General features: G+C 40.9%; 1 protein-coding gene across 3 annotated transcripts in view; it reads left to right on the forward strand.

Moving 5' to 3' along the window:
• The window catches only part of SHQ1 (SHQ1, H/ACA ribonucleoprotein assembly factor), a 108,279-nt gene extending 99,204 nt beyond the window's left edge, over positions 1 to 9,075 (forward strand). For 2 of the 3 annotated variants that reach the window (XM_054978657.1, XM_054978658.1), the window contains exon 12: positions 7,461 to 9,075. In XM_054978657.1, coding sequence (XP_054834632.1) covers positions 7,461 to 8,124 — 664 coding nt within the window. In that variant the 3' untranslated portion in view covers positions 8,125 to 9,075. Of the gene's footprint in view, positions 1 to 4,867; positions 4,918 to 7,460 lie in introns of those variants that run through there. The other variant, XM_054978659.1, reaches the window with a different exon arrangement.
• The last annotated feature ends 10,778 nt before the right edge of the window (positions 9,076 to 19,853 follow it).

Here is a 19,853-nt window from a genome sequence, read left to right on the forward strand (position 1 = left end):
TGCCAATGGCCACAGTCACAGTCCCACTCACAATCCACCCCCCAACAGCCCAACAGAAGCAAAGACGCACACCCAAATCTTCCATCACCCCCAGAGCTGGCTGGACAGCCACTCTCCATTGTTCCCTATGACAAGAACTTTACTGTCTTTGCTTCCCAGGGGCAATAATGCACAGGATGGGTGCCTCACAGCACAGGCATGCACCCTAATGCATGCTCATCCCTGGGAAAGCAAAGCAGAAGCTAAGACACGCACTCCCAAATCCTCCATCACCCCCAGAGCTGGCTGACCAGCCACTCTCCATTCTTCCCTGTGACAAGAACTTTTAAAACTTTGTCCCTAGGGGCACTTATGCACAGGGTGGGTGCCACACAGCACAGGCATGCACCCCTGATGCAAGTTCATCGCTGGGAAAGCAAAGCAGAAGCAAAGACACACAGCCCTAAAGCCTCCATCACCCCCAGAGCTGGCTGGCCAGCCACTCTCCATTCTTCCCTATCTCCACACCAGAGAATCTCACACACACACATCCCTTCTGCCACTGAGTTCCACCCTCCTCATGCTGGTGTTCTACCTAATTTTAATTATGGGAAGAGCGCTATTCCCCAGGTCATAGACTCGCAGAGGATGCAGGCCACAAGGAGGGCTCACTTCATTCTCTCTGGAAGTCCACGCCTGAGAAATCAAAGAACTGCACGTTGACCTTCAAGAACACCAACTGCTCAGCTCTCCATGGGAGAAGTGCGAATGTGAGCAAACAATATCGCCTGCATAAGAAAAGACATGCTCGCTCTCCACGCTTGTTGGAGGGCGTGAGAGGAGCCGCTGCTCTGAGTGGGCATTAAGTTGTCCTGAAGGGCAGTATATAAATCGAATGTTGTTGTTTGTCTGCCAGTTGTTGTTTGTCTGCCAGTTATCAAAAAGCCTTTGGAAGCTTAAGACCTAGTTGAACAAAATTTAAGGTGATTAAATTAAAGGGAAGCAGGGGTTGGCATACCGCTTTGTCTGTGAGCTGTCGCTACAGGTGTGTGGGCAACTTCTGAGTTGCTGCCTCCAATGCTTTGTCTGTTTGCTGAAGCTGTATGTTAAATACAAACATGCATACAATCCATTTAGCTTGCAATTAAACATTTTCCTTAAGCAATTGGCACTGCAACAACTGATAATTACCATGTGCAACACTTTGGAAAAGCCTTATTATGCTTGTTTATGTAGGATCATTCTTGGCATAATAATAAGCTATCATTACTACAAATGTACTTACTGTATGAGCACACCTTAATGTAATCGTGAGACTAAGTTAATCACACAGGAGAATTAAAATGAGTGACTTTAATCTTCCTGAATTAAATGCTTATCAAAGGAGCTTTAAACTTTGGGGAATGTTTGCCAGGTCCCTATGCTCGTCTCCTTTCCTTTATACTGTCCTTTTCTTTTTGCCTTGATTAACTGCCTGAGGCTGCATCTATACATGCATCCATACTTGCTTTTCTTTTTTCACTTGTAAAAATTATTGAGCAATGCCTCTCTCTTTTCAGAGTCCCTCTTGGGAAGCTGCCTCTCCTCTGTTTCCTGCAATTTGACTTGGCTTTTCTCCATTGGCATAGATCTGAAGTGTTAATAAGCTTTCCTTTTAGGTTGGCAAGTAGATTCCTGACACTTGGTTCATTATACTATGTGTCGTATTTTTTTAAAATAGAAAAAACAAAGGATTGGCAATGCCTGTTGAACAGGTCCCTCAAGTCTACATATAGCCCCTGGGTGCATGTGTGCACTGTGCCTCCATAAGCACACCCTTTGCATACAAAAAAAAATTCTGAGTTTCATTCCTAGTGCTTCCAGCCCACAAAAACATATCTAATAGTAAACTGGCTGACCCCTTTGCAGATGTCGAAAGTTAGAAAACCAGGTCACCCACAGACAAGGTAGGAGTCTCTGCATACTTTGGATCTCCTTGGGTAGCTAGGAAAATATGACTTCATAAATGAACAAAAAGCATGGGGGGGGGAATCCTATTGATGACTAAATGGTCACCAGAAGGAGTGGGATGTAAGAAGTATCTCAGTTAATAGGAACAGTGTGGGAGGGGAGAAGTCAGCCTACTCAATTCCCTAACAGCAGATCCTGAAAGGAGAGATTTCTTAATTGCATCTCCCTCCACCCCAGTGGTTCCTTCCAGGCTCCCAGCATGGGAAACCTATTTTCCAATTTTAAATAGATGGGTCCAAAAGAAGTAAAGTAAGGTTTGATGAGACTTAAGGAACTTTCTGAAAGGTAGGGTACTAGAATAGGAATATGTAATTTTTTCCTAATTTATTTTCATATAACAACAACAACAACATAACAACAACAACAACATCATCATCATCATCATCATATAAGACATTTGTGTTCTTCCCCCCCCCCCCAACCTTTCTATGAACTTATGGTGCTTTATGGATGAAGGAGGCATGAACTTGCTGTTGCAAAGGCCTTTTAAAAAAAAATTACGTCAGTATTCTTTTAAGGACAAATGGAATACAATTAAAGCTTTTTCATGCTACCATTTTGTCTGCAATCAAAAATGTATGTTTCTGAAAAGATTTTGATTTTTGGTCCTTGCATGCGCGCAGAGAGACACAATATTATTTATTATTACCTATTTATTATTTATTTTAGACTTTTATTCCGCCTTCCGCGTAAACAGGCCCAGGGCAGATATAAATCATCAGGAAAGAGAATTGCTGAGTTCAGGAGTACTACCAGTCTGATTCAGTAGGATAGAGAAAATGCACTACATAGAGAAAACAACAAAAAATGGGGATGAATATGACAGAGAAGATCTTTGCAGGAGCTTGAAAAATTCAGTAGATACGGGGAAAATCCAGGGGATGGAGGAAGGGGGAAGCAAGTGCTGGTGCAAGCGACTGGTTACACGAAGCATCTTCAGAAAGAAAAATGAAGTTACTTTAGTGAGTTTTTTTCTCCCCAAAAGGTACAGTAGTCGTGTTGGAGTCTGGAGATTTGCCTGCAAGGGTACTTATGCTCTGTCATAATGGCTTATCTTCCACAAAGATTAAAGAAGTAGGCGCTCTGAAATGCATTTCTCAGGTTAACAGTACAATATGTATGTTACTTTTCTTACATGCTGTATTACTAGGCTGGGTAGTGAATTTGTTAGAAGGCATGCTCTTTGAGCAGCAAGAAGTTTGTTCTTAAAAAAGCTGCTTCTTTCTGTGGATTACAAACCAAGAGCAGTTTTTGACAACAACTGCCTTTGTTAAACATCTTGACTTGAGCTGTATTTGCTTATTCTTTTTAGAGTAAGTTATATTCATAAGGGACACTTGTATGACTCCACATGCTAGTTTTTTCTAGACAAACTTTTATGATATGCCCTGCTTTTGTTACAAACTCAGGACTGTGTCCTGCAACACAATTTGAATACGAGTGATGACTTCCACATCTTTGCAAATGTATGCAAGCATCTTGTTTGAATGAATATGTGTGCCTTGGCTGCCAGCCAGACCTGTGAACTGCTCTAGTGCTTCTGGAGTTCTGAAGTTTGCTGATCTGGCTGATAGCCAAACATATGTAATACTCATTCTGATAACATAGCTGCTTTTCTTTTGAAAGTTGGGGGGGGGGCGTGTTTCAGTGAGTGCACTGGAGTTTGTACCTTTTCCTTAAATAAGAGAACTTCCCCACATGTTTCATTAGGAAAAGATCATGAAAACAATGCTGTAAAATATTTCCTCAGAACCTTGTTGAATTGTAAGTGGTGTTCAAGTAATGTTGTACTGATGTGTTCCAGAGAAGTATTCAGATAGCTATTGTACATGAAGTCAATGGGCTTAGACTGGAGTAACTCTGCTTAGGATTTCACTGGAAGTCTGTTAACCATATACACATGCTTTTTTCTAGTTCTGTTTTTAAAAGTAAGTTGCAGCTGATCTTTAAGTGAATTTTAAAATTGCTGACAAACATCCTGTAGTTGCACAGTTTACAGTGCCCCTTCTATTCTCATAGGGTTTCTGCGCATGCTGTGTTTTATCAAGGATTAAACAATTTGTAGCCCACATGCTCTTCTGTTGACAGACACAGCAATACATACATGATTATGTGATGTTTAAAAGAAGTTATATAATAAATACTTTGTATGTTTAATCCTTGAAAGTAAGAATGTCTTTTTAAACAAAATATACTCTGGGTCAATTAGTGAGACATGTCAACTGAGAGTTTTTAACAAAGCAGTGGCCATGGGGGTGGGGGTGGGGGGAGGAATGCCTGCAAGTTTTGAAGACTCAGTGTATTCTTTACTAGAAATGTATATTGCACATTTTTGTTAAGAAGAAGTGAAGAAAAAAGCTAGTTTCATGAAATACAAGGAGGACGGGAGAAGAAAAAGAAAACCAGATATAAACAGCAGACATTTCTCTCATTTTCGCTCTCTTTCTTCCTCTCTCTTTCTCTTTCTTTCTCTCTCTTGCTCTCTTGTAGAGTTTTGTCTCAGGCTATCAATCAACTTTTCACCACTTCCTGCAACAGCAGGTCTGCTATAAATCCTGCTGTAACTGACTGGGTTTCATTTCCTCTGCCAAACCCTGCTAACCTGCGAGGCATGACACAATGACACCAGAGCAAGCAGCTGATAATGTAATACATGACTCCTGCAAGGCAAAAGTTGAAGTGCCTGTTCTCTCAGCTGAATGGTTTTAAAGATCTTTATATTCTAGTTCCCAAGGGGGATAATTACTCAGCATAACACACACTGTTGCATTTTTTAATATCCTAAAGGAATTTTATTTAAAGGTGTGTCAAAAGGATGGGGACAACTGAATGGCTTTTTTTAGGCTTTCTCATCCCTTACCAAACCTTTTCATTCCAGGAGGCAATGTAACATCTAAAAACATGTTCCAGAAGAAAATATTTAATTCAGTCCCAATTATAAGAATATCAGGCGAAAGTCTGCAGCTCATTGGTGGAACACATAGATAAGATCCCAAGTTCAACCCCTGATACTTCAAGTTAAAGGATTTCCTGTACCAGGACAAGGACAAAGCCCTGCCTAAAATGCAATAAAGCTGTTGTGAAGACAGGGATGACAGTTGGGAATGGACCTCTGATCTGATATTTTATTTATTTAGCTGTTTATACCCTGCTTCAGTCCTTGATGTGGGGACCCAGAGCGGCTTACAACATTGTTCTCCCCTCTTGCATGATACCTTCACGAAAACAGTTTTATCACTGCGAGTTTAGTGTCGTCTTTGTGAGTATGGTAAATAGGTGGTTCATCTTATTTATTAATTTAACAGACTTTACATATATTCACATTGAACTGTAACAAATACTGAGTTTAAAACCATTGACTGAAGTGATAGCCGCATTTTTGTTTTCCTTGTTTTTGAAGCAAGGCAAAAAGCCTCTATTAAGACATTTCATGCAGGGAAGTTAATTTGTGCAAACTTGACAATAGATTCCTTGTTCCATCAATTTCAGTCACATACTTTAAGAACTAATACTGAAAGATACATTGTCCAGATTTTAAGTACAAAAATTACTGGTGTTTTACTACTACTACGACTACTACTACTACTGATAATAATAACAACATTCGATTTATATACCGCTCTTCAGGACAACTTAATGTCCACTCAGAGTGGTTTACAAAGTATGTTGTTGTTATCCCCACAACAAACATCCTATGAGGTGGGTAGGGCTGAGAGAGCTCCAGAGAGCTGTGACTAGCCCAGGGTCACTCAGCTGGCTTCAAGCGGAGGAATGGGGACTCAAACTCGGTTTTCCAGATTAGAATCCCGTGCTCTTAACCACTACACCAAACTGGCAGTAGATGAGTCATGCAAAAATAAAGATGTTTTGGAACACTGGAAGAATATCCCTTTGTGTTCTATGGTAGCACAAAGTAGGTATCCATCAATTAGTCTTCTGGAATAAAGGACACTAATTTAAAGCAAGAGATGTAAGGAACAACAGAAAAAATATACAAGTTCCTCCATTTATGTTTGAACCTGTCCTCCCCAATTCTGGGGGCAAGAATTAGCTGTACCTACTGAGCCATATTTTGCTTTGTGCTGGTTACATTGAGACATTTCATATAGGTCATTACAGTGAAATAGATTTGATGACCGTTTCTTGTTGCTACATTTCCAAGTAGTCCTCCTTCTGGAATAAACGTCACAAAGTTTCTCTGACTCTTACTCATTTGTCTCCTTCGATTTCCCCTCCCCCCTCTCTTTGTTGACATTTTTGTATAAAAAATATTTAATCTACAGCCACAGAATTGAACAGTCACTCTGTTTTATCAGAAATAATGAGATTGTTTAGATAGCCAAGTGAATGTCTATTTTCTGTGAGCTCAAATGCTCTTTTTCCCCTCATTCAATAGCTGTCACAATGCAAGAGTTACATGGTATTAGAAATTAACCAAAAATTGGACAAGTAACACATTGAGAGGGGATGCATAATTACAAACAGAGCCCCCAGATCTCTGCTGTTTCCTAAACTGTTTCTAAAATTACTGTGGCCTGAGTTTTTCTGAAAACTAATGGAGGTAAATCAGCCATTAGGAAACCATATGGCAGATTCATTTCCCATATATAAATCAGAACCATCTTGTGATATTCAGATGACTTTGAGAAGATCGTCTGATCATAGCCTCAGGTTTATTTTATTATTTACATTATAGTGCACTTTTCTCAGTAGGATTTGGTGGAGTACACAAAGTAAGCCAATATAATCAACAAGATTGGAACATCCAATGAACAGTGGATTTGTATAGTAGACATTTGGAGCCAGCCAGAAATCTGAGAACAAAACTGAAACAAAGTATAAATATTAACATAATGTGTTAAATGATGCAAGAATTTCATAGTAGGATCCTATTTATAGCAACAAACAGTAAGAGCTATAGATAGTAGTATAGTCCCTATACTTTTACTCAAGTAGCTTTCTAAACCATTCTGTGTTGAAAAGCCTTCTTGAATAATTCAGATTTGCATAGTTTGCAGATAGTGTGAGAGCTTTCCTGATCTTAACAGGCAGGCCATTCCATAAGGTGGGGGCTACAACAGAGAGAGCATATGTACAGACAGGTGTTGATCTTTCCCAATTGCAGGTTGACACCTGCAGAAGGCCCTGTTCAGATGAGCAAAGCTGTCATGTCAGAACTTGGGAGAAGCAGATACAAGGGACCAAGGCCATGAAGGGCTTTACATGTGACAGGTGTCTTTTCATACAGTAATATTGAGCAGCTGCTGAGAATACATGGGAATACACTGCCCAGTTGTCAATATTCAGGAAACTGTAATCCCAATAACAGGACATCTATCATTGTTCCATTTTATCATTGTCCACTTGAATTCAATTGCTTTAACTGTCTGAGTGTGTCAGCTATCAAATAAAACCATTTTGTAAAATATCATCTTATTTCTCTCTTACATTCTCTTGCTCTTTTTTCCAAGGTCAAAGAAATTGGCAGCCCTTGCTGAATGTGTACTGAAAGCAGAGCTGAGTAAGGCCAAATTAGGGTTTGAACTAGATGAGCTGGAAACAGCAGCACAGCTTGTACATAAGGAAGAAAAGGAGTTAAAAGCTGCTGGCACAGACGTTTCCAAGCAGCAGCTGCCTCCCTCAAAACGAGACGCGAGTGACTCTGAAGACTCGAGCAGCACTTCATCATATGAGACAGAAGGCTCTGATTCAGATGAACAAGAGTCCTCAGCCAGCAAAGATGGGAAAATAAATCCTTTACAAAGCACGCTCGGAGAGGAGAGGACAGCCCCACTTATTGGCTGTAATGGATTAAGGCGAGACACAGACACTTTGACGTTGGATGTTAGTAATGAAAAATCAAAGGATGTTTTACAATCTACATCTGTTCCTGGGAAACTGATAGAGGAATTAGAAAAACAAATGAAAGCTGCAGTTAGGCTTACAGAGCAGCCTGAAGGATCGCATCCTGAAAGTGACAGCTGTGGCTCTTTGCAAGAGATGGGAACGAGCTGCACAGCTGAAGCCCAAGAACTTTCGTCAGAGCGTAATGGAGACCGGTATTTCTTGGAGGTGATGGCGAAGCCCAGCCCTCTTCTGTTTCTGGGCACCACAAATGAAGATGAAGCTTCTTAAGCAAATATGGGAGGTATGGGTTCCAGGCCACTCCAACAGACCTTATTAAATCTAAGGAAGGATGTTCAGGCTTCCATTTTTTATTTCATTTTTTTGTTTTTGTTCCTGGTTTCTTGATCAAAAGCCTATGGAGAAGACAGTGGACAAGATGATCATAAACCCTGTCTGGTACATCGGCAACCAACATTAATAAAATTCTTGTGCCTGTATTTATGGCTTCTGTGACCTTGTGTTAGTATTGAAAGGGTGTCATTCTATGAGGTTAGTATTATTAGAAAAGCATAATCAAATTGACTTTTAGTTGACTTTTAAAGTAAATTGTTGAAAGTAACTAGTAAAGACAATTTCAATCAGTAATCTTTATAGAGAATTTCATTTTAACTAGTATGTGCTTAGATTTTAAAATCTAACTTGGTTTCCAACTTTTAAAAATATTTGCTCATGGTACATCTATTTATGTGTGTTACACAAAAGAGTGTCTACAGAGTATACAAATATATTATCAGGGTACAGCCTTGAAAATTCAGGCACTAATCTCTAATAATAGCCATCCATCATAGTTGTATACGTGATGTGTTCAGTGTCCACATGGTCTCATCCTGTGCATTGGTTACTTAGAAATAAATCCCACTTGGATAAGTGGGCATATTGTCGGCTTAGGTATATTTAGAATGGGATGATTGATCATCTGTGATCTATATTGGCTGTTTTAGGTGTATGTTTAAATAATACAAATGGTGTTGTAAAATCATATTTCAGTTTCAGTGTGATCATTTGGTTTCAGATCATCAGCCACCCTGAAGATTAAGGTCCAAAGGCATGGTGGGAATGTATAAACATTTGAAACAGTAAATTACCTAACTATGCTGGTATTATTGGGACAATGAGAGAAGGTAGGGTCAAGCAAAGGCCTGAAAGGTGGGAAACAGTCCAGAGCTGTCTACAGGCTTCTTTCTCGCTTTTGTACCCATGTTCCAGACATTACCTTTGCCTCATTCTTTGGCAGTTCGGCTTCCTTTGCTAGCATTAGACAGAGCTACAGATTGTCTATAGCCATGATAGTACAAAACACGTCAGAAGTCAAGTATCCAGTTGGCATCCCAAGAAACTTAGCTTTCACATTGTGTTTTAAGGGCGTGTCCCCTGTTTTCTTCTACACTGGTTAGCAGACACAGCATAAGTTATGCAGACTAAGCAAATAACTTGCACATGTTCTTAGTCTGTGTAATTTATTGTGCAAAGAAAAATATGGGTATATCACATACTTTGCACTACTTTAAAGAAATGCCTGTTGCAAAAGTTGTGTCCCATTTCTCCTGTTTTACGGCTGGTAGCCAAGAGAGAACCTGCTTGTCAGTTTTGTGAACAGCTCTTTCTCTCTAAGAACTGACAACTTCTATGTTAGGGAAATCAATCTTTGTTCTGTCTAAAGCATTTCTTCCTGTGTAGGGAAGAATGTTGCTTTAGCCTGACTTTATTCTGTCATGTCCTGTCATATTTGAATGTCGATTTTTCTCTCTCCACTCCCCTGATAAATTACATTAAATTCTATTACCTAAATTCTCCTTTCACTCAGTACATTAGGAATACTGGTTTGTATTGACTTTCTTTGACTAACTTAGGATAAACAATGTCTTTACATGTGCCACAAGAATATATTTGTTTACTTCATTTGTTTATTTCATTTACATCTACCTTTATGTCCAGCGGGGGCCCAAAGTGGCTTACATAGGCCTCCACTCCTCTATTTTATTCTCCCTACAACCCTGTGAGGTAGGTTAGGTTGAGAAAATGTGACTGGCCCCCAGATCACCCTGCAAGCTTCCGTGGTAGAATGTGGATCTAGCCACTAGAATTAGCCACTCTTAAATAATTCGTACAATTAAAAAAAAAAACAGTAGTGAGCTATGGTTGTTGTGGGTTTTCCGGGCTGTATTGCCGTGGTCTTGGCATTGTAGTTCCTGACGTTTCGCCAGCAGCTGTGGCTGGCATCTTCAGAGGTGTAGCACCAAAAGACAGAGATCTCTCAGTGTCACAGTGTGGAAAAGGTGTTGGCAGGTCATTTATATCTACTCAGGAGGGGTGGGGTTGAGCTGAGTCATCCTGTAAGAGTTTCCCAGGGTATGGAATGCTAATGGCGGGAGGCTTCACTGTATCCTGAGGAGGTTCTTTTGCATATGGATTGGTGCTTGATGTGCTAATCTTCTCCGCAGGGCTATTGTCGGGTGTAGAGTGTTTTGTTAGCCTGGTGTTTTTCAGAACTGGAAACCATGCTCTGTTCATTCTTAAGGTTTCTTCTTTCCTGTTGAAGTTTTGCTTATGCTTGTGAATTTCAATGGCTTCCCTGTGCAGTCTGACAAAGTAGTTGGAAGTGTTGTCCAGTACTTTGGTGTCCTGGAATACCAAAATACTGGACAAAATACTGGACAACACTTCCAACTACTTTGTCAGACTGCACAGGGAAGCCATTGAAAGCCAGACTTTCCAGAGGCATGGGTCTTTCAGAAACATTGCAAAACTTTATTTAAAGGCTTTTGTAACCCAGATTAAGTCATAAGATTAAATACCTGCCTTGTGTTTTAGAAGTTAATAAGTTTAAGGGAAATATTGATTGGTTCATTACTTCCAATCTAAGTAATGGCATGACTAGTGTATGTTTAAATAAAATTCTCCTGGTTTGCATACAAATTATTTTAATTGTTGTCCTGAGTGTTAGCTACTTCCTTGTACAAGCAAGGGTTCCTAGCATTTTTTGGGATGGTGAGCCCACTTGAAAAAATAGGGTATGCACACATCAATAAAACTGCAAAAGGTTGAGACCCACTCTCACTTCATACCTCCATTTCACATTGTACCTCCACATCCTATTTTATTTCTTTGCAACACCCTTGCCATCTTCTGACTGTGATATATAAAAACATCTCCATTCCTACTTTGACTCTCTAAAGCTTATCCCCCAGAAACTCTTGTTGGTCTTTAAGGTACTACTTGAGTCAAATTCTTGTGCACAGGTTTTGCAACCCAATTTTGGTTTGTCAGACTCATAACCCATAGGTTGGGAAACTGCACTAGAGGACCACTTTGGAGAGGGAGCAAAAAACAAAGAACTTAACATCAGTCTAAATAATGATGAGATTTTTGTTTCTTGTGTAGCTTGAATGCAAACCTGTTACCAAAAGCAACAATCTGTGCTGGCAACTTGTTCATGCAGCTGATGCACACATACCATTTTACTTTCTACAGAGACCAAACAGAGCTCCAAAGTTCATCAAATGAATCAGCCCTTTCAGTGAGGCTGTTAACATTTCCCCCACATACAACTCCTGTAAACAGGATGTATTTAAGATGTCTGATTATCCAAATATTAAGCAGGTTCTTCCAGATTGTTAAGCTAATGAATAGACAGAATGAAAGCTTTCTGGTTCATAGCCTGAGCGCTTAAAGTGCTATCCAAGAATAATGCAGCCTATTGGCTAAAGTTTTATTTTTCCCTTCCTAGTTTTTGTGTGTGCTTTCTTTTAAAGGCATGCATTTTATATCAAATGGGGAAGTACTGATGAGCCTCAGTTTACTGTAGTATATGATGAATGTGCCAAAGAAATTGATTCATACCTCTGGAGTGAGTGGGCTCAGCAGCCTGCCACAGTTGACACAGCTAAATATTGTCAAAGCTGGTGTCTCAAGGCTGGAGAAAAACAAACAAGGAAACACATGTCAGACAGATAAATGGCTTTGCTTTTTAGAGCTGTCCGTGGACGCCATTTGTTTCCAAGATAAGGCAGGATGCTCTCCAAAGCAGCAAAACAGATAAGCCAGAAGAGTGCAGTGAATGTGGAATTGTGCTTCCCTGTCTGAAGAATAAGGGGAACATACACCCAAGGCAATTTGGATAAATGGATTTTGAGTGCATTTTGAGTACAGTATTTTAAATGAGCATTTTTTATAACCGTGCAACCATTTTTTTTTTTTTTGCGGCAGCCCAGAGTCCTGGATGCATGTCAGTGTGATTACATGTAGCTCCCCCATGAATTTCTTCTCCCATTCAATGAAAGTGCTAACTCTGCTTGCACTTGTCATTTTGCATGCAAATCTCTTCCCTTCATTGAACTGAGTTCTAGGTATTCTTACGAGCAGTTGCTCCCACAAGATGTGTCTAAAAAGAATATTCAAACTTTTACATAATGTGTAAATTATCAAAGCAGAAGTCTAGTGGCACTTTAAAGATTAACATAATTTGTTCCTACATACATTTTTGTGAATGTGGATGAAATGTACTTCCATTAGGTAGATGGATTTATGCAAAAACTGCAAACAAAGACAGGAGAGGGAGATGTAAAATCTAGTCTCTTTAATATCTCCCCCTCCTGCTTTCTGCTCTGTGCAGTTTTTATTACTGCTGTATCTGTGTAATTCATCTACACTTCATGCATCTAATGAAGTTGAGTTCTGTATTGTTAAAGCTTACATTGAAATAAATTCTGTTGTTCTTTAAGGTGCCACTGGACTCTAATTTACTCTTGCTTTAGCAAACTAATCCAGTTACACATCTAGGATTATTATTTATTGTTTAAAGTATTTATACCCTGCATATCCCATGTTATTCAATCTCTACATAAAGCCTTTAGGAGAACTCATCCACAGCTATGGAGTTGGATGTCACCAATATGCAGATGACACCCAACTTGCTATCCAGGTCCCCACAGGATGTGGTAGAAATCTTGGATCGCTGCCTGACAGCTGTGGTGAAATGCTGAAAATGAACAAATTGAAATTGAACCCAGGCAAGATGGATGTGATGCTCGTTGGGAAGGCAGAAATCTTGAAGAACATTGTACACCCCACGTTCGATGGAGTTCGTCTGTCCCTTGCAGACTGAGTTAAGAGCCTAGGGGTTATACTGGATCCAGTGCTACTACTAGAAAAACAAGTCAAGACAGCTGCAAACAATGCTTTCTACAATCACACTGTAGCCTGGAAGATGGCTTCTTACCTTAACATGGCCAACCTGGCCACCTGGATCCATGCTATGGTAACATCAAGACTTGCCTATCGTAATGTATGCATAGGTCTCCCATCTAAGTTAACTAGGAGACTCCAATTAGTGCAAAACACGGCGGCGCAACTGTTATCAGGAATGAGCAGGAGCCTGAGCATCACCCTCATTCTGCAGTCATTCCATTGGCTACCTATCAGTTACTGTGCTCAGTTCAAGGTATTGGTTAGCACATACAAAGCTCTTCACGGCCTTGGTCCAGCATACCTACAGGACCACCTCCCTTCCTATGTTCCTCCATGGCAACTTCACTCATCTGAACAGAGTCTCCTGCAGGTGGCACATCCTGCACATGGGCAAAATCTACATCAGCCCATACACGGGCTTTCTCTGTGGTGGCCCCTACACTGTGGAACAGCCTGCCTGAGGAGGTCAGGAGAGCCCCCACTCTCTTAGCAAATGCGAAACCAAATTATTCAAAAAGGCTTTTGTATTATAGGGAGGGGGGTCTCAGGTGCTTCACTAATGAGTTAGGGACCATAGACCTTACGTACTGTTGTTTTAAATAAATACTCCTATGAGCTACTTGTGGTTCATGTTGTCTAATATCAGTTCTAGAATTGCTTGTGTTCTGTTTCAGCAACTCTATATTGGATTCTTGCTATGCTATGTCTTTGTTAACTTGTGTTTATTTACCTTATGGTATTTTTATGGAAATGTCCTTGATATTGACTGTACTAATCTCACACTATGTAATCTGCCTTGAGTCTCAGCAGGAAAGGTGGACTATAAATAATGTAAATAAATTAAAAAATCTATACAGCATCTTGCAACTGTTGCCATCTGTTTTCCTCCTGTGACAAAATAATGCTATCTCAGATCATAGCAACTTAGGCAGGTTTGTTGTTCTAGGAGATGATTCTCATTTAGGGTTTATTTGCTAAGCAAGCCATTGCCCAAAGGAAATGAGGAGTCAAACAGTGGCCCTAAGATTCACAAAACACACACTGGATAAAAATCACTTAACACATGGATCAGATCTCATGTACCTAACTGTAGCATGTCAAAATGAATTCCTTCATGCTGTGGCTTACTGGAAAGACACAAGAATATGTTACAATTTTCTATTATACTTTAGAAGGATTAGGTAAAGCACCATATGCTGTAAGCGCTATAAAAATATAGAGGGAACTGACTTTTCTGTGATTAAGTGGTTTGACTGTGAATCAGCACTCTTCTGGTTCGAATCCCACTACTACCATGAGCTCAGTAGGTGGCCTTGGGTAAACCACTTCTCTCAGCCCCAGCTCCCCAGCTGTATTGTGGGGATAATAATAACACTAACTTGTTCACCGCTTTGGGTGGGGCACTAATCTGTCTAGAAGAGTGGTATATAAGCACAGTTATTATTATATCACAAAAACAGTAATGGATAGAGACATTATTAGTATTCATTATTTGTAGGGAGATTTATTAGCTTTCTAACAGTGATTCAAACTGAAAATCGATCACTTGGTTCACAAGTTACAGTTCAAATTAGAAAAGGTTAGAAAAATGAAATTTAGTCATCTTGATGACATAAAAAGCTTAAGCTACCAACCGGAACACGTTATCACATCAAAGCACAATACATAGACATACATCTTTCAGAAAAACAGAAGTTTTGCCACCTTACTTGATAGGAACATCAGGTCTGGCCCACAGACAGTATCAGGAAAGTTCCACCATGAGTTGTGGAGGACCAGAATAACCCTATTTCTCTTAAAAGGAAGCCCGGTTCCTCCTTTCAGCTGTGAGTCATCAAGTTTCAGAAATCAAGTGTTTGCTTTTCTTCAGATCATATGATTTATTGGATCATTTTATTGTTTTGCAGTCAATAATGTATGTGGTTTATAAATTCCAAAGGCATTTGGGATCACTTTGCAAGCTCTTATCAGCATTCAAACAACTAGAACCAGTGTGGTGGTTGGAGTGTCAGACTAAGAGTCAGAACACACGAGACAAAATACCTAGATTCAACTCGTGTTCTCTTACCTAAAGGTTTGCCGGGAAGTGTAGGTGTCCTTGCAGCTTAAAGTTTAGCATTTACAGTGCAGGCATCCTTGCAGCTTAAAGTTTAGCACTTACAGTGCAGGCGTCCTTGCAGCTTAAAGTTTAGCACTTACAGTGCAGGCGTCCTTGCAGCTTAAAGTTTAGCATTTACAGAGCAGCGAGGAAGGAAGTGCAGGCGTGGGGTGCCTTTCCTCCCACTCTCAAGGTGCATCACGGCATTTTCCCTTCCCCTCACCCGGCCTGGCCCTGCAGAGCGATGCCTGGCTGCACCGGGAGACTTTAAGCTGCAAGGACCCCCGCACATCCCTCTCTGCTGCTCTGTAAATGCTAAATTTTAAGCTGCAAGGACACCTGCACTTCTCCCTGCTGCTCTGTAAATGCTAAACTTTAAGCTGCAAGGACGCCTACACTTCCCGACAAACCTTTAGGTAAGAGAACACGAGTTGAACCTAGGTATTTCATCTCGTGTGTTTCGACTGTAAGAGCAAGGAGACCCAGGTTCAAATTCCTGCTCTGCCATGGAAGTTGGCTGGGTGATGTTGGGACAGTCACACGTAGCCTAACACCTCACAGGGTTGCTATGAGGATAATAGGGAGCATGGGAGACTATTGTAAACAACTGTGAAGAAAAGGGGTGTATGTGAAGCTAACAATAACTAAAATAAATAAACCTTAACCTCCATTTATACCTGACATTTGTCGTCTTCACAAAGGCAGAACAATCACAGCATGTACTAAATATTTAACCAAGGAAGAATATGACAAGAAATTCCATAACCTTAATATCTTACGATTTCTGGACTACGAATAACATTCAAAAGGATGATTTGATTTTTTGTCCCAACTTACAGCATCTTCAGTATAATACCACAATGTTAACACTTCTACCACACATTTGCTAATACTTACACCAAAGCTATGCAAATGATGCTTCTTATATGGTTTTCAGCTAATTATGTTTCCAGAGTGCTGAATATGCCCCCCATTCTCCCCTGAAGTCAAAGAAGCTGATTGCCTGCTACTTGTATCATTGTCCTAATCCAGAATAGTTTTAGAAAGCTTGGTATCAGTTTCCTAGCAACCATGAATTCAATTTTTCCCGTTTTCTCCTCCCCAGTACAAGTTCATGTTTGTCAGGTGCGTTATCTCCAGCCGTTAAAGGTGGAAAGAAAGCTCTGGGGCCAGGGGGAACACATCTCTGTTTTCTCAGTTTAGCAAGACCTCAGTATTCGCTGAAGAGTTGGTTTTTGGTATACAGGATTAAGATGGTAACAAGGATGGCTATTGTAATTTTACACTTCAGTTTACATAATTGTTTTTAAATTGGGTTCCCAGTATTTCGTTCCCATCCATCACTGAATTTTTGGAGTGGGATGACCCTCAAATCAAAAATAATCGTTTTAAGCTTTCAAATTGTGAGACAGCTATGACAATAATGTCGATTTTCCATTGCTGTAGGTCTTAACTGTTACCTAATTCTTAAGGAGGAGTTAGCTCTGGCCCTAGTCAGACAGTACTGGAAATAGCTCCCATAAGGTGAGATAAAGAGACATGGGCAAGGCACAGGAACCTGTGGCTCACATGCCACTGGCACTCGCGTCCCTTTTTTATTTCTAAGCCTTCAGCAGCTACCATCATTTATTTCATTTATAGCCCATATATCTCACTGGGGCTTAAGGTGGATAGAGAAACCAATTCAATCACACAAGACATTAGTAATAATGCAAACAGGACTAGGATTACAGGAATTAGGAAGCGCTCGTCCTGGACTGCTCCACTATACTGCAGTTCCATTCCCTTTGCGTATTTTGTGGAATGATAGATTTGTGGCCACTCTTGACCTCAGGCAGGCCATTTCACAAGGTAGGAGCCACCACAGAGAATGCACGTGTACCGGCAGCTGCTAATCATAGACATTTGCAGGGTGCCACTGTCAGAAAGCTTTGCTCAGTTAAGTAAAGCTGTCATAGGAAGGGTTACATCAATGCTTAGTTCCCATGGCCCTTTCTTAAATGCTGATCAGCACTTGGGGGTCAGGAAGCCATTTTTCGCAGGCCAGTTTAGATAAGGATTCTGACAGTGTTCTGCCATCTTCTGGGCGGGAGCAGGGGTTACTGAAGGTGTGGGGGAGGTGTGAATTTCCTGCGCTGTGCAGGGGTTGGACTAGATTACCCTGGAGGTCCCTTCCAACCCTATGATTCTATAGCAGAGTATAGTGGGGGAGACAGTCCTGCAGGAATGTGAGACCAAGGCCTCTTAAACAGTATCATGGTTTAGATATATATGTATATCTAATATATACGTATATTTGGAATATGTGTATATATATATACACACACACACACACACACACATATACACATATATATGTATATTTGGAATATGGACTTCTAGTGCTCTATGGAGCTTCTGGAACCTGTCCCTAGAATTGCCAACAAGCCTGTAGAAAAATGTCCTGTCCCTTAAAGAGAGACTTAATGTATGGAAATGGGCAGCTGAAGCTTTTCATGGCATGACCTGATAGACATTCCAGTAAGCCTCTATTAAAGGTACAGGACACTTGTCTCCAAGTAGCTGACAACCTTGTCTGCACCTGTTTCACATTGTTTTATGGTAAGGCTTGCTGCATGTGAGCAGCACTACTTCATTTTTGACATTTTCTAACAGCCTTCTCCACAGCCTTTAGTATTTTATTATTATGTAAGATTTGGAACTTCTTATCCTCCCCCCACAACCTTTCTCAAAGGCCTATAGTAAGACCCTCTAGAATTGTGAGTTCATCAGCTCTATTATTTTTTTTAGTACAGGAAATAAGAGAGAAGAGTGCAACAGTAAACGATTACCCTTGTAAAGTTTAGCCTGATACAGACCAGTGAGCATATACACGTCCAGTATCTAATTCCTCAGGACCTAATTACACATTGCAAAGTCTTTGTGTCTGATGTATTGTCGAAGGCTTTCACGGCCGGAGAACGATGGTTGTTGTGGGTTTTCCGGGCTGTATTGCCGTGGTCTTGGCATTGTAGTTCCTGACGTTTCGCCAGCAGCTGTGGCTGACATCTTCAGAGGTGTAGCACCAAAAGCAGCTGTGGCTGGCATCTTCAGAGGTGTAGCACCAAAAGCAGCTGTGGCTGGCATCTTCAGAGGTGTAGCACCAAAAGTCTTTTGGTGCTACACCTCTGAAGATGCCAGCCACAGCTGCTGGCGAAACGTCAGGAACTACAATGCCAAGACCACAGCAATACAGCCCGGAAAACCCACAACAACCATCTTTGTGTCTGGTTGACTCTGAGAGTTCATTCCCAGGTGAACAGGGGAGAGAAGACTTGAACTGGGACCATGACATGCACAAGAAGAGAAGACTTAAGCCTTGCTGTCACCATCCTCCCCCTCCCCGCACATGCATACCATGTTCCTGACTTGCTTACTGTAGCCCAATCACAGGGGACTTTGTAATGTGTACCTAAGTTCTGAGTGTTCTGCATTTGAAAGCTTTTTGTTTTTATGTGATATTGGGCGTTAGAAAAGCTCTGTCTGTGGCATAGTGGCAGTGTCACACAAGCAAACCAGGAACATGATGTTGCAGTTATCCAGTGTGAACAAATTCCAAGTGGTAAGGCTGATGCTGCCTCAGGAGTCCATTTACGTAGTCTGAAATGAGGAATAAGATGTGCCATCCAATTACTCATGAACGCAAAGATGGTTCCAGTGAGTGAGTCATAAATGTTAATGGGACTTGTAAGTATAAATCACCTGTGAGCAAGCTAGGAACTAATCCCATAAATTCCACTATTAAATATTTCTTGGCTGTGGCCATAGCTTGAGAAGACCTCCTGCTTTACCTGCGGTGTAATTAGTTTCTGTCTCCTGTCTGCACTTTTGTAGTAATTTGAGAGAAATGTCCCATTCACTACAGTAGATAAACTGGAGTCCGTGTTTTGCTGGATGTAACTCCGCCTGCCCTAATCTGCTGCACTGGCCATTGACTTGCCTAATTATGTGTATTACAACTGCAGAAGGCTTACTGCAACAGCAGGGGGGCTAACTGTGGAATGAGTACAATGATTGTTCCATCTGTTCCTGCAGAGCTGGGAGGGGGTCGGAGCTGAGGCCAGGCTGGGGGTGCAAGGGAGGGAAGATCATCTAGCACAGGTGCCTGTGGTACGGCAGTCCCTGTGCTGGTGGCTGACAGAAAGCAAAATGCCAGTGTTCCTTCTGTGCTTAATTACAACATTTTGAGGTTTCCTACTTCAAATTACGCAGGCACAACAGAAGGCTTGGAGGGGGACAACAACAACAACAACAAAAGTAACCTGAAGGTCTTAGTGTGGTTGTTTTTAACTAGTTTTATTTTATGACCCTGATTTCCTAGTTTGCCTGGCAAGAATGGTTTTTCAGCCTAGAAGCAGCCTGAGTGAAAAAAGATGCTTAACTCTTTCCTGGGCAGTTGCTTGCTGCATCTCCCCTACTTTTCCTTCCCTTTCTTGCAGAGGTTCCAGATGTATGGTTATGTGTGCATCCTTGCAAATGGATATGGGATGCTCTGGGAGAAAGGTGGCTGAGGAAAGGAAGCAGAAAAGCAGCTGGCACGGGAAAGGTTAAGGAACCCCTCCCTACACATTCCTCTTGGAACTGCTTCTTTCCATACCAGAAGCAACTATAGGAATTTGCATACATTTACTTG

The sequence above is a fragment of the Eublepharis macularius genome, chromosome 4, assembly GCF_028583425.1.
Source record: "Eublepharis macularius isolate TG4126 chromosome 4, MPM_Emac_v1.0, whole genome shotgun sequence".
In the NCBI taxonomy this organism is placed as follows: Eukaryota; Metazoa; Chordata; class Lepidosauria; order Squamata; family Eublepharidae; genus Eublepharis; species Eublepharis macularius.